The sequence below is a fragment of the Lethenteron reissneri genome, chromosome 68, assembly GCF_015708825.2.
Source record: "Lethenteron reissneri isolate LAM-NWPU_2019-01 chromosome 68, ASM1570882v1, whole genome shotgun sequence".
In the NCBI taxonomy this organism is placed as follows: Eukaryota; Metazoa; Chordata; class Hyperoartia; order Petromyzontiformes; family Petromyzontidae; genus Lethenteron; species Lethenteron reissneri.
In genome coordinates this window covers 3,774,303-3,789,507 of record NC_083846.1, presented here as the reverse complement: position 1 = coordinate 3,789,507, position 15,205 = coordinate 3,774,303, and the positions used below count along the sequence as shown (strand labels likewise).

At 54.8% G+C, this 15,205-nt stretch overlaps 1 protein-coding gene across 1 annotated transcript; it reads left to right on the top strand.

Moving 5' to 3' along the window:
- Positions 1–2,067: 2,067 nt before the first annotated feature.
- On the top strand, positions 2,068–14,912 carry ADA2 (adenosine deaminase 2). The gene is given in 13 exon segments (XM_061579077.1): positions 2,068–2,198; positions 5,810–5,991; positions 6,786–6,933; positions 8,544–8,653; positions 8,655–8,779; positions 8,939–9,149; positions 10,134–10,261; positions 10,747–10,789; positions 10,791–10,838; positions 11,676–11,784; positions 12,717–12,874; positions 13,922–14,127; positions 14,657–14,912. Coding segments are annotated over 13 exon segments (1,704 nt in total). The 5' UTR covers positions 2,068–2,107; the 3' UTR covers positions 14,802–14,912.
- The last annotated feature ends 293 nt before the right edge of the window (positions 14,913–15,205 follow it).

Below are 15,205 nucleotides of genomic sequence, written 5' to 3'. Positions count from 1 at the left end.
TTTTTGTTCATGTTTTTGTTTTTTGTTTGTGCCTAAAAGAAAAAACCAAGAGGATGCTTTTGTGGCTTTATTTTGGTCATTTCGAAAAGTTTTTTGGTTTGGCCATGTTTGTTTGTGGTAGTACGGAGTTAGAATGATGGCTTTAATCTAAGTTGTCTTGTGGTTGTTGTGTTGTTGTTTGACTTGCATCCCACTGGGATTTTTGCACACAGTGTTGGTGTACGGTGCTTTTTTTCTGGAAGACTTTGCAGTTTTTTCCTGGATTTTTCTGTTTTGCGCATAGTCACTTTAAGATGTTTTCTTGTTCATGTTTTTGTTTTTTGTTTGTTGCGGTTGCACCCGATTCAAGAGCCGAATGGCTCACAGGACTATACCTAATCAATTTAACTGAAACTGAAAACAGTCAGGGCAGGGGCCCAAAACTGATCGTAGTTTTTTTTTCTGTGTGTCTATGTTGTGTGTCTCTCTCTGTGTGTCTCTGTGTCGTCTCTCTCTGTGTGTCTATGTTGTGTGTCTCTCTCTGTGTCTCTGTGTTGTCTCTCGCGGCTTGTGTCTGTCTGTGTGTCTGTGTTGTGTGTCTCTCTCTGTGTGTCTCTGTGTTGTCTCTGTCTGTGTGTGTCTGTCTGTGTGTCTATGTTGTGTGTCTTTGTGTGTCTCTCTCTCTGTGTGTCTATGTTGTGTCTCTGTGTGTGTGTGTCTCTGTGTGTCTATGTTGTGTGTCTCTCTCTGCTTGTGTGTATGTCTGTGTCTATGTTGTGTGTCTCTGTGTGTGTCTTTCTCTCTGTGTGTCTATGTTGTCTATCTCTCTGTGTCTCTGTGTGTCTCTGTGTTGTCTCTCTCTGCTCGTGTGTATGTCTGTGTGTCTATGTTGTGTCTCTGTGTGTTTATGTTGTGTGTCTCTGCTTGTGTCTGTCTCCGTGTCTGTATTTTGTCTCTCTCAAATTTAATTCTTTCTGATAACGACTGCTTGTATCGCAATCGAAACGTCGTACTCCATTACTTAATTAATTTTCTTCTTGGTTATTTCGGTAAAGTCACGTAGAATGGAAATAATAAAATAATAATAAAACATAATTAAATAATTCTCACGACGTTTCGGCCACAACGCAAGCAGCCGTCCTCAGGTGAAGAACAGGTCTGTCGAGAGGACAGAGTCTGAATGAATGTGGCCGAAACGTGAGAATTATTTAATTATGTTTTATTTTTATTATTTTATTATTTCCACTCTACGTGACTTTACCGAAAGAACCAAGAAGATGAATCCCTGCAGTCACGAAATCTTTCAATCGAAATTCATTAATTTTGATAATTGGTTTTTTACCCTTCTATCTGGCAACAAAACTGACACCTTTTTACACGGAGTCATGTTTGCATAGACCGCAATACCTGCAGTCGTAATGCAAACAAAAGACATAACTCTGATAATGTGCAGAGTTATGTCTTTTGTTTGCATTACGACTACAGGTATTGCGGTTTATGCAAACATGACTCCTTGTAAAAAGGTGTCAGTTTTGTTGCCAGATAGAAGGGTAAAAAAACAATTATCATATTTTTACTGGCAAATGAGGTTCCCATAGTGTAGATCAGGGTGCGGGAACCTTTTTGACTGGGAGAGCCATAAAAGCCAAATATTTCTAAATATATTTCATTTAGAGCCATATAGTATTTTTAACGTATAATAAATTAAATGTCTTACTTTTAATGCGACTTCTGGTCACGGGACCCGTGACCCGAGAAATTTTTTCTTCGAAACTAATTTCTGTTCACTTTAAAATGACACACTATTATTAAGCAATATCACAAGTATTTTAAACTCAGTTCCAAACTGATTTTATTTTTATTTTATTAATTTTTTTTCTCAACTCAAAATTGTCTGGGAGCCCATATGCAGTCACCGGAAGAGCCATATATGGCTCGCGAGCCATAGGTTCCCGACCGCTGGTGTAGATTCATTAATTTTCTTTACCCAAAGAACCAACGAGGAAAATGGGAGAAACCAAATGGTCCACCACCCCCCACCACCCATCCCCCCCATCGTTTAAAGAGACGAATGGTTTCGCCCGCGACCCGCAGCTACCCACGTGCGTCGTCGCGAAACCCCGTGGAGATGTCCCGCACGCCGCGTTCGTCGCAGGCCGAAGCATCCACGCGAAGACTTCTCCCATTTGATCGCCTCGATACGACGATGCAGGATCAAGGTAATGTGTGGCAATGCGTTATGAACGTGGGCCTCCCTACGTTTTTTGTTTAACAAAAAAAAAATATTAAAAACGCATAATTTTTTTTTTTGCTTGAACGGTCAATTTTTTTTTTTTTAACTAATTTTATTCGCTATACAGATCGAATAATACGACAAAATCGATAGCCTTAAACACCCGTTCGTTGGTAAAGGTTGAAAAGGGCAAGTCTCGTGCTTTCGTAATAGAGCAAGTGCAGAATCGTGAACCGGAATTGATTTCTTGAAAGCGTTTAGCGCGGAGCTCCCGTAAGCGACTACTACATGTGTAGCAGCTAATACACATGTAGTAAGCTAATACTACATGTGTAGTAGCAGCTGATACTACACATGTAGTAGTAGCTGCTACACATGTACTGCAACACATGTAGTAGCTGCTACACATGTAGTAGTAGCTACTACATATGTAGTAAGCTACTACTACATATGTAGCAGCTGCTACACATGTAGTAGTAGCTGCTACACATGTACTGCTACACATGTAGTAGCAGCTACTACATATGTAGTATCTGCTACTACTACATACTAGTAGCTACTACTACACATGTGTAGTAGTAGCAGCTACTACTACACATGTAGTAGTACTACACATGTAGTAGTACTACACATGTACCAGCAGCTCCTACATATGTAGCAGCAGCTGCTACACACGAGTCTCTGTGTGAGTGTGGGTCTCTGTGTGAGTCTGTGGGTCTCTGTGTGAGTCTGTGGGTCTCTGTGTGAGTCTGTGGGTCTCTGTGTGAGTCTGTGGGTCTCTGTATGAGTCTGTGTGAGTGTGAGTCTGTGGGTCTCTATGTGAGTCTATGAGTCTGTGTGTCTCTGTGTCTGTGGGTCTCTGTGTGAGTCTGGGTCTCTGTGCGAGTCTATGAGCCTGTGGGTTTCTGTGTGAGTCTGTGGGTCTCTGTGAGTCTATGAGTCTGTGTGTCTCTGTGTGTCTGTGGGTCTCTGTGCGAGTCTGTGAGTTTCTGTGTATATGAGTCTCTGTGTGAGTCTGGGTCTCTGTGTGAGTCTATGAGCCTGTGGGTTTCTGTGTGAGTCTGTGGGTCTTTGTGTGAGTCTATGAGTCTGTGGGTCTCTGTGTGAGTCTGTGGGTCTCTGTGTGAGTCTATGAGTCTGTGTGTCTCTGTGTCTGTGGGTCTCTATGTGGGTCTGTGAGTTTCTGTGTATATGAGTCTCTGTGTGAGTCTGGGTCTCTGTGTGAGTCTATGAGTCTGTGTGTCTCTGTGTCTGTGGGTCTCTATGTGAGTCTGTGAGTTTCTGTGTGAGTCTGGGTCTCTGTGTGAGTCTATGAGCCTGTGGGTTTCTGTGTGAGTCTGTGGGTCTCTGTGTGAGTCTATGTGTCTGTGTGTGAGTCTATGAGTTCTCCATGTGAGTCTTGATGCATATGAGTCTCTGTGCGAGTATGTGGGTCTCTCTGAGTCTGTGAGTCTATTTAGTCTGTGTGAGTCTATGCGTCTGTGAGTTTATGAGTCTCTGTGTGAGTTTCTGTAATCCCAACCCTGACGCCTGCTGCTGTATATTTGGAGTTTGCATGTATTTCTCTCTCGTCATCATCATCACGGTGGCTAGGAGATGTTAACTACCTCGCCTGGTACACAGGAGGTCGTGGGTTCGATCCAGACCCTGACGCCTGCTGCTGTATATTTGGAGTTTGTGTCTCTCATCATCATCATGGTGGCTATGAGATGTTAACTACCTCGCCTGGTGTACAGGAGGTCGTGGGTTCGATCCCAACCCTGACGCCTGCTGCTGTATATTTGGAGTTTGCGGTGTCTCTCTCTCGTCATCATCATCACGATGGCTAGGAGATGTTAACTACCTCGCCTGGTACACAGGAGGTCGTGGGTTCGATCCAGACCCTGACGCCTGCTGCTGTATATTTGGAGTTTGTGTCTCTCATCATCATCATGGTGGCTAGGAGATGTTAACTACCTCGCCTGGTGTACAGGAGGTCGTGGGTTCGATCCCAACCCTGACGCCTGCTGCTGTATATTTGGAGTTTGCGGTGTCTCTCTCTTCCTGTGGTCGCGTGGATTTTTTTTCTTTTTCAGAGTTCTCCGGCTTGCCCCCTCCACACTTATAGAATGAACATCACGCGTATTTATTTGGCTGCTGCTCTACAATTGCCACGTGATGATCGACGATTCCACTTGCGTTGAGCTATCGTTTGTGTATCGCTCAGTGTGGGACCCTTGCACCCGGTTGACATGAACAAAACTTCGTTTAGTTTTTAGTGTACGGGCTGGTCCAGATGTCTTGTGACCCCCCCCCCCCCCCCCCCCATTTAATTCTCAAAAAACGTAATATTTTTTGTAGACCCAATGGATGTGAAACCAGCAATGAATTCAGCAAAGGAAAAACGTGTTGGCGGGTCAGTGGTAGTGTAGTAGCGGTTAGCGCTACGCTGCGCTGCGAACCCGGCGACCCGAGTTCGATTCCCGCTCACGGCCACCAATCACCGATGTCGATTATCTGAAACGTTGACCGGCCCTCCCCTCTAGGTCGACTCGGCCTCAAACGGGCACCCGCGTGCGACATGTTTTGCTGGTATCAAAGGATAAAAAAAACAACGATAGGTTTTATACCCCTTTCTGACAATTAAATAGGAGGTGTGAAGATTTTAAAAACAATAACAACATCAGTCTTGGTTCTTGATTATTCGCATTTATTTGAACGGCTGTTAGCCAAAACGTCGCACGTATATATAATAAATATACATTTCCTTTTAAAGCCACGATGTTATTGTTAACTTTCTTGTTACACGGATGGTCCCGTTGAGCCAGTTTTCCCCCGCTTTATTTTTTACCACGCTAGATCCGTGCTGATTCGTGAGCAGCAACAGCAACAAAGACTTCACGTGTCAACAGCATTCACCAGGCAAAGACAAAGGTCCCCTGTGTAGCCTCAATAGACTGTTGGGGCAAGTGCTGTTAGCGAGCGGCACCTATGAAGGCCGGAACGGCGCACGAGGGGGTGGGTGGCCAGCACCACGCCCGGCCGCCTTTGTCTCCCCAGTGGGCGATGTTTACACGCCACACCAGGTACTCATTTGAGGCCGAGTCGACTTAGGGGAGGCCCAGGACCGGTTTAAATACTCGCCAACTCTTTTATTTGTCACAGGCGGGAATCGAACCCAGAAGTGACCGAGTTCGTGGCCAGCATCGCTAGCCGCTGCACCACCGCTCGCCGCTCATTTGGGACCAACAGCAACAGTCTGCATTGGTGACGTCAGGTCTCACGGCCTACCCGTACCCGGCCGCACCAGGGTCGCAAACGGCTACCCGTACCCGGCCGTACCCGTACGGGTATCGGGTACCTGATTGCGACCTCTGGGATGAAGCCATGTTGCAGGCGTGGGTGGGTTGATTCTAGGAACTTGAATTGTGAGAAGAGACAAGACGTTGGGAAATGAGTGACAAACGGTTACTCACCAGTGACTCACGGCCTACCCGTACCCGTACCCGGTCGGGTACGGGTAGCTGGGTATCGGGTAGGGTACGGGTATCGGGTACCTGGTTGCGACCTCTGTTCTGTGCGTCATCGCCCCCCCCCCCCCCCTCTGCACTTCCCCAGCCTCTCGCGGCGGCGGCGGCGTCATGTGGGCCTTGGTGTGCGCGACGGTGCTGGCCGTGGTGCTGCTGCCGCTGCCGCGCGTGGCCACGGCCGTGCCTGTGGAGAGACGCGAGGAACTCCTGAGCGAGGAGCGAGCCGGTCGCGTGGGCGGGGCGCTGGTCCTGTCCCCGCTGGAAGTCCAGGTGAGAAGCGGTCGCGGTCGCGATGTCCTCGCAGCTGATAGACGTTGATGCCACCGCCATCACCATCACCGCCGCCACCGCCATCACCGCGAAAACCACCGCCATCACCACCGCCACCATCACCACTACCGCCACAACCACTGCCATCGCCATCACTGCCGCCGCCACCGCCATCACCACCACCACCACCATCACCACCACCCCCATCACCACCGCCACCACCGCCATCACCACCGCCACCACCGGCATCGCCGCCGCCACCACCGCCATCACCACCACCACCACCACCGCCATCACCACCACCACTACCACCGCCATCACCACCACAACCACCGGCACCACCATCACTACCACCGCCATCACCACCACCACCACCGCCATCACCACCACCACTACCACCGCCATCACCACCACCACCACAACCACCGCCACCACTACCACTACCTCGCCTGGTATACAGGAGGTCGTGGGCTCGATCCTGCTGTATATTTGGAGTCTGCGCGTCCCACTCTCTCCCCGTGGTCGCGTGGATTTTTCTCCGGGGCCCTCTGGGTTTTCAACGTCGCGCGCTCAGAGCATTTGGCTGCTGCTAGAAATCTCCACACGACGATGATGATGATGATAAGCCTCTCGTTTGTGATAGCCATGCCGCTTCTAAAACCAATCATCATATTTGCTACTGGCAAATGAGGTTCCAATGGTGTAAATGCAAAATAGTTTAGACGTAGTCGTGACGGTGGTGGTGACGATGACTGGTGGCGCCGTGGCCCCCGGCCGCCCGGCCGTGCGAGCAGGTGAACGCAAGTCTGGCGAGGGCCATTCTGGACGAGGTGGAGACGGCGGTCAGGACGGGCGTCTACCCACCGGCCATTCACTTCTTCAAGGCCAAGCCCCTGATTGAGCGCAGCGCCGTGTTCCAGTTCATCAGGAGGATGCCCAAAGGTGCGCGATGGCGAGCGGGGCGGCGGTAGTGGTTGCCGATGTGGTGGTGCTGGTGGTTTGGTGGTGGAGGTAGATGTGGTTTGGTGGTGGTGGTGATGGTGGTGGTGGTGGGTAGTTGTGGTCGTAGTGGTGGTGGCGGATGCGGTGGTGGTGGGTAGTAGTGTTCGTTGTGGCGGCGATGGTAGTGGTGGCGATAATGGTGGTGGTAGGTGGGTAGTGGTGGTCATAGTGGCGGCGATGGTGGTGGTGGCGATAGTGGTGGTGGTGGTGGGTAGTGGCGGCGATGGTGGTAGTGGGTAGTGGTGGTCGTAGTGGCGGCGATGGTAGTGGTGGTGGTCGTAGTGGTGGCGATGTTAGTGGTGGTGGTGGTGGTGGGTAGTGGTGGTTGTCGTGACTATGATGGGGGTGGTGGCGGTAGTGGTGGTGGTAGTGGGTAGTCGTGGTCGCAGTGGCAGCGATGGTGGTGGTGGCAGATGTGGTGGTGGTGATGGGTAGTGGTGGTGGGTAGTGGCGGCGATGGTAGTGGTGGAGGTGGTGGTGTAGTGGTGGCCGATGTGGTGGTGCTGGTGGTTTGATGGTGGTAGCAGATGTGGTGGTGGGTAGTGGTGGTCGTTGTGGTGGCGATGGTGGTGGTGGATAGTGGTGGTGGATAGTGGTGGCGGATGTGGTGGTGGTGGTGGGTAGTGGTGGTCGTAGTGACGGCGATGGGGGTGGTGGCGGTAGTGGCGGTCGTGGGGGCCGTGATGATGGTGGTGGTGTTTTGGCAGTTGTGATGGTCGTGGTGGCTATTGTGGTGGCTATGGTGGTGGGGATGGTGGTGGGGATGGTAGTCGTGGCATTGGTGATAGTGTGGAGCTGTAGTGGCAGTGGTGTTGGCGCACTGAGCTACGAACCCGGCTACCCGAGTTCGATTCCCGCTCGCAGCCAAAACCAGTTGACGATTATTCAGACTGGTTTTGGGCCTCCCCGAGGTCGACTGAGCCTCAAACGAGTACCAGTTTCTCCCTCCACATTTAGAATCAACAAGCGTTTAGAGAGTATTTGGCTGCTATAAATCTCCACACGTTGATAAGCCACATCCTTGAGCTATCATTTGTGGCCAGGTCGCTTCGGGGAAAAAAGAGGTACACAGCTTACCTGGTAACAAGTATAACCCGTAAAAACAAAGTTTTTCACTCTAAATCCTTTATATGCGTGGCGGCTAGAGTCCTCTCGTCCTCTGGCTTGAGATGGCTGCCACCTATCGGTCAGATGATTGCCTGCCACCATTAAGCAATTGGTAATTAAATATAATATTTTTGTCCTAAAAAGTGTAAAATTTTGGAGAAAAAAAATTCACGAACATTAATTGTCACGCACAACGAGTCTGTGTGCAAAATGTCAGCTCGATTGGATCACGGGAAGTGGGTTAAAAAACGACCGAAATATTTGCACGGTCGTAAGCAAGCACGCAACCACACAAGCAAGCAAGCAAGCGAACTTAATATAAAGGATTTAAAAATAACAAAAAACAGTTCGTAGTTATTTTCTTTTGGAATGCTCGCAGACCTGCCACCGTAACGCCCTGCCCTCGAACCCGAACCTGACCCCGCGACCCCACGACCCACCAGGAGCGGCGCTGCACCTGCACGACGTGGCGCTGGCGAGCGTGGAGTGGCTGGTGAGGAACGTCACCTACCGGCCGCACTGCTACGTGTGCCTCCGGCCGGAGCCGGCCTCAGCCGCGGTTCAAATTCTCGGTGCGGGGAGCCCCCAGTCCCGACTCGTGCCGCTCGGCCCCCGACGGATGGGAGCTGCTCGCGGACCTGCGACGCCGGACGCCCCTCGTGGAGGACTTAGACTCGAGGTGAGCCGCCCTGCCCGGGGGCAGACGCGAAGTAAAGTTCGGTAAAATCCAACGTCGGTCGGTCGGGCGGGGGGGGGGCGCGCCGACGCTTGTTGACGCCGTTAAAGCCGGGCCGACGTCGCTTGCGGCCGAACGCTTCTCCCGGCGTGCGTCTCTCAGGCTGATGCGGGGCCTCACGATGGTGACGGAGGACCCCGCCGCCGCTTACCCGAACCAGAACGCGGCGTGGCGCCGCTTCGAGGACGTCCTGAGCGGCGCCTGCGGCCTCGTGCTGCACGCCCCCGTCTTCCGAGACTACTTCGCTCGAGCTCTGCAGGAATTCTACGAAGACGGAGTCTCCTACATCGAGCTGAGGACGCTGCTGCCCAATGTGAGCGGCACCGGACTCGCTAAAACTTTGCCTGGGCCTCGCTAGGCTCTACTAGGTCTCTCTTTGCCACTAGGCCTCGGCCCAGCGTCGCTAGGACTCTCCCAGGCTTCTCTAAGCCTCGCTAGACCTCATCTAGGCCTCGCTGTGTCTCGCTAGGCCAATCCCAGGCTTCTCTAGGCTTCTTGCTAGGCCTCGCTAGGCCTAACTAGACCTTGGCCAAGCCTCAGCAGTTATTGCTGTTCGTGGGCCTTAGCTGCAGGAATTCTACGAAGACGGAGTCTCCTACATCGAGCTGAGGACGCTGCTACCCAACGTGAGCGGCACGGGACTCGCTAAAACTTTGTCTGCGCCTCGTTAAAACTTTACCTGGGCCTCGCTAGGCTCTACTCGGGCTCTCTTTGCCACTAGGCCTCGGCCCAGCGTCGCTAGGACTCTCCCAGGCTTCTCTAAGCCTCGCTAGACCTCATCTAGGCCTCGCTGTGTCTCACTAGGCCTCGCCCAGGCTTCTCTAGGCTTCTCGCTAGGCCTCGCTAGGCCTAACTAGACCTTGGCCAAGCCTCATCAGGCCCTTCAGGCCTTGCCCAGGCCCCACCCAGGTCTCGCAAGGACCCTTGTTCTGCCTCGCTATGCCTTGCCTAGGTTTTGCTAGCCCTTGAAAGGCCTCGACCAGGCCTTGTCTGGGCCTCACCTCCTGTTATCCTCCATAATAAAGTTTTTTTTTTTGGGTTAGATAGCGTAAATATGAACGTTGTGTCGTTAGCCCACCACCAACCGGCACAGCCAATTATGAAGGTTTTGTCACGTGGAGAGTGAACGCACAGCATTTACCAGGCGACTTTGCCGCAACTGCGAAGAGGTCTTCCCATTTCCGCATGTTTCATACGTGTCTCCGTGTTGTCTCCGTGTTGTCTCTGCGTGTCTCCTGACGGGTCGCAGTGCGTCCACCGCAGTGTCATCGCGTCTCCCCGCGTGTTCCCGTTGCAGGTGTACGACCTGGACGGGCGCCTGCACGGACCCGAGTGGGTGGTGCGCGCGTACCAAGATGTGTCTCGCGAGTTCTCTCACCAGAATCCGGGCTTCCTCGGGGTCAAGATCATCAGCTCCATCAACAGGTGAGACGATCGTACGCAGGTGAGGCCAGGTCACATGACTCCGGCACAGGTGTGAGATACTGTCGGCCGGTGAGACGCCGTCACGGGCGGGACATCGTCACAGGTGAGACATCACGGTTGAGACCATCTCACCTGACCTGTCACAGGTGAGATAGCCATCTCACCTGACCAATCACAGGTGAGATATCGTCACAGGTGAGACATCACGGTGGAGACCATCTCACCTGACCCATCACAGGTGATACACCATCAGCAGGTGAGACGTCAGCACAGGTAAAATTAAATCGCAGTTGAGACCATCTCACCTGACCCACCACTGAGCCGTCCCAGGCACATCCGGTCAGCTCGCTGTCATCTCTCTCTGTCTGTCTCTCTCTGTCTCACTCTCTCTGTCTCTCTCTCTGTCTCTCTGTCTCTCTCTGTCTCACTCTCTCTGTCTCTCCTGTCTCTCCTGTCTCTCTCTCTCTGTGTCTCTGGTCTCTCAGGAAACAGAACAGCTCCGCTATCAGGATGGCCATCGAGCAGACCTGTGCTACTGCGCAAGGCTTACCCCGACTTCCTCGTGGGCTTCGATCTGGTAGCCCGGAACGCCGCGCCCGTGTGTCTCCTCCCGTGTGTCTCCTCCCGTGGTCATGTAGCCCGCATGCCCAGCCACCGCATGCCTAAACAGATTTTGTTCGGCCGGATAGAGGAGGCTAAAACTGGCACGGCATGGGCTGGAGAAGAGATGGAGTGACGTGGTACAGGAGGATGTGGAGCTGAGTGGACTTGCCGATGAACGGTACCAGCGGTGTCAAGGTTGGCCTCTGTGGAGGAGGCTCGTGAAGGACGCTACTGGGCAGTTGGAGGCAGTCGCCCTCCAGAAAAAACGGAGGGCAGAGGAGCGACGCTCACAACAACGAGCGGAGCGCTGGGCAGATAAAGCACAGCAAGTTGGCACAGTAGGGGGCACAGGTGGTGCATCGGCCAGTCATCTCGGTCATCTCAGTCAGTCGACCCGTGGCACCTAGGTCCGTCCTGTGACCTCCTGCCAGCGGGCGTTCGACACTTCACGTGGCCTCAACGTGCACCTAGCCTGGCACAAGCGCCGTGGTGATGTCACCATCACTTAGTGGTGAATGGCGGTTGTTGTTGTCCCGTGTGTGTCCCCCCCGTGCGTCTCCCCCATTATGTCTGTCTCTCGTGTCCCCCCCGTGTCTCTCCGTGCGTCTACCCCGTGTGTCTACCCCGTGTGTCCCCCGCTCGATCCGGTGCCAAACCTTCCACGCGTCGATGCGTCCGCGATGTTGGCGATACTACATTTTAGTATATTTTTTTATTTTTCGCGGTAAGATGTCAAAGTCACTTTGTGAGCTGAGCAGCCAAAGTGGGTCGCTGGCCTCGGTGATTGACGAAGGTGTCGCCTGGGTCTCAGGTGGGGCAGGAGGACTCGGGGAGCGACCTGTGGAGTCTTCGCGACGAGCTGGAGAGGCCGGCCAAGTCCGGGATCAACCTCCCCTACTTCCTGCACGCCGGCGAGACAAGTGAGGGGACGCGGTGGTGGAGGTGGAGGTGGTGGTGGTTAGGTAGTATGGTGGTGGTGGACTAGGTAGCAGTAGTGTTGGTGGTGCAGGTAGTAGTGGTGGTTTAGGTGGTAGTAGTGGTGGTGGTTTAGGTGGTAGTAGTGGTGGTGGTGGAGGTGGTGTAGGTGGTGGTGGTGGTGGTGGACGTGGTGTAGGTGGTGGTGGTTAGGTAGTATGGTGGTGGTGGACTAGGTAGCAGTAGTGTTGGTGGTGGTGGTGGTAGTGGTTAGGTAGCAGTAGTGTTGGTGGTGCAGGTAGTAGTTGTGGTTTAGGTGGTGGTAGTGGTGGTTGTGGTTTAGGTGGTAGTAGTGGTGGTGGTGGTTTAGGTGGTAGTAGTGGTGGTGGTGGTTTAGGTGGTAGTAGTGGTGGTGGTGGTTTAGGTGGTAGTAGTGGTGGTGGTGGTTTAGGTGGTAGTAGTGGTGGTGGTGGTTTAGGTGGTAGTAGTGGTGGTGGTGGTTTAGGTGGTAGTAGTGGTGGTGGTTGTAGTGGTGGTCGTTGTGGTTTAGGTGGTTGTAGTAGTGGTTGTGGTTTAGGTGGTAGTAGTGGTGGTTGTGGTTTAGGTGGTAGTAGTGGTGGTGGTTGTAGTGGTGGTGGTTGTGGTTTAGGTGGTTGTAGTAGTGGTTGTGGTTTAGGTGGTAGTAGTAGTGGTGGTTGTGGTTTAGGTGGTTGTAGTGGTGGTGGTTGTGGTTTAGGTGGTTGTAGTAATGGTGGTGGTGGTGGTGGTTTAGGTTGTAGTAGTGATGGTTGTGTTTAGGTAGTAGTAGCAGTGGTGATGCACGTCCTGGTGATTTATGTTTCCTGTCTCTTCTCCCCTCACCTACCCTCACTCCATGACCCACCCCACCCCACCCACCCCACCCACCCACCCACCTCGCCACGTTGCCGTGGGGGAGGCTGGGAGGGCGCCGGCGTGGACGTGAACGTGCTGGACGCGCTGCTCTTCAACACGACGCGCATCGGGCACGGCCTGGCGCTGGTGCGCCACCCGCTCGCCCTGCGCCTTGCCCGCTCGCGGGACGTACCCGTCGAGCTATGCCCCATCTCCAACCAGGTGCGGGCACACGCTGGCGGTGGGCACAAGCTGGCGGTGGGCACACGCTGGCGGACACACGCTGGCGGACACACGCTGGCGGGCAGACGCTAGCAGTGGGCACGTGATAGCAGTGGGCACACGCTGGCGCGCACACGCTGGCGGACATACTCTGGCGGGCACACGCTGGCGGTGGGCACACGCATGACGGGCATACTCTGGCGGGCACACGCTGGCGGTGGGCACACGCTAGTGGCTAGCACACGCTGGCGGACATACTCTGGCGGGCACACGCTGGCGGTGGGCACACGCATGACGGGCATAGTCTGGCGGGCAGACGCTGGCGGTGGGCACGTGATAGCGGTAGGCACACTCTGGCAAGGCACACGCTGGTGGGCAGACGCTAGCGGTGGGCATACTCTGGCAAGGCACACGCTAGTGGCTAGCACACGCATGACGGGCATACTCTGGCGGGCACACGCTGGCGGTGGGCACACGCATGACGGGCATAGTCTGGCGGGCAGACGCTGGCGGTGGGCACGTGATAGCGGTAGGCACACTCTGGCAAGGCACACGCTGGTGGGCAGACGCTAGCGGTGGGCACACTCTGGCAAGGCACACGCTGGCGGTGGGCACACGCGAGCTAGCGGTTGTTGGGATCAACCGCCCGCTGATTTGGCCGAGAGCAGCTCAACATATAGAGGAGCGTGGAGCTTGAGCAATTGTTGAATTGTCTTTGTGGTCGCAGGTTGGGCTGCGGTAGGTGGGTACGTGGTTGGCAGTGGTAGTTCTTGGCGCGAGATAATTTACCTTCACAAGTCTCAACGATGTGTTCCACCATCGTAATTGACGTCGCCCCCCTTCCACGTCCTCTTCCCACCCCCTCCGTCATCACAACCCACGTCCACACTCTCCACCCACACCCTCCACCCACACCCCCCACCCACACCCTCCACCCACACCACCCCCTCCACCCCACCACCCACCCCCTCCACCCACACCACCCACACCCTCCACCCACTACCCCACCCCTCCAACCCTCTCGTGGACGACGACGACGACCTCCAGGTGCTGGGCCTGGTGGCCGACCTGCGCTCGCACCCGGCGAGCGTGCTCTTCTCGCGCGGACACCCCCTCGTCGTGTCGTCCGACGACCCCGCGGCGTTCGGCTCGCGCGGCCTCTCCTACGACCTCTACAGCGCCGTCATGGGCGTGGCGGGCGGACTGGGCGCCGACCTCGCCACGCTCAAGCAGCTGGCGCTCAACTCCGTGCGGTGAGAGGACGCGGGGCCGGGCCGTTGCCGATGGGGAACGGCGAGCGGAAGTCGATTTCCGTCGAAGTTTTTTTTGCGCGCTGCCACCGCCGCCGCACATGCATCCGGTTCGCTCCTGGACTCCTCGATTTTCCCCGTAGACGGTGGAAACGGTTGGGACATCCCTTATCCCCCGGTGTGCGTGGTTTATCCCCCAACCCCCTCCTCCTTCTAATCGGCCGTATTTAATGGGGGGGGGGGGCGGTGGTTTTATCGGTGATAAATCCACACAAACGCTGGAGAATTAAAACTAAAAGTTCCGCTCCAGAGTCACGTCGGGAACCGGACCGGCCCTGTTCGCGTCGTCGTGAATCAAGTTTCTGCTGCGCAAATTTTCTTTTTTTTCTGCATCGCCTACCCACACCGACTCCAGCCACGGGCTTTCGACGTCCGACCCCCTCCCACCCCCCCCCCCCCCCCCCGGTTGGCAACAAGTGGCAGGGAGGCGGTGACGTGAAACCCTCCCTCCCGTGGCAACGCTCTGTCGCAGGTACAGCGCCATGGCGACGGGCGCCAAGGCCGAGGCGACGCGGCGATTCCACGCGAGCTGGGATGCCTTCGTCCAGCGGGAGGCGGAGCAACTCGACGGGACGCACCGAGCCGCCACCCCCGCGCAGCCCCACAGCGAACTGTGACCCCCGACCCCCGCCCTCTCCCGACCCCCACCCTCTCCCGATCCCCGCCCTCTCCCGACCCCCGCCCTCTCCGCCGTGACCCTCGACCCCCGCCCTCTCCCGACCCCCGCCCTCTCCCAACCCCCGCCCTTTCCCGACCCCCGCCCTCTCCCAACCCCCACCCTCTCCACCGTGACCCCCAACCCCTGCCCTCTCCCGACCCCTGCCCTCTCCACCGTGACCTTCGACCCCCGCCCTCTCCGTGTGTTCGAGTCAATGCTACGGCGGCCCGGTGGGGCAACCCGTCTGGCGCTGTTATCACCTGCCCTCACCACTCACCTGCCCTCACCACTCACCTGCCTGAACCACTCTGACCCTCACCACTCACCTGCCTGAACCCATCTGACCCTCACCACCACTCACCT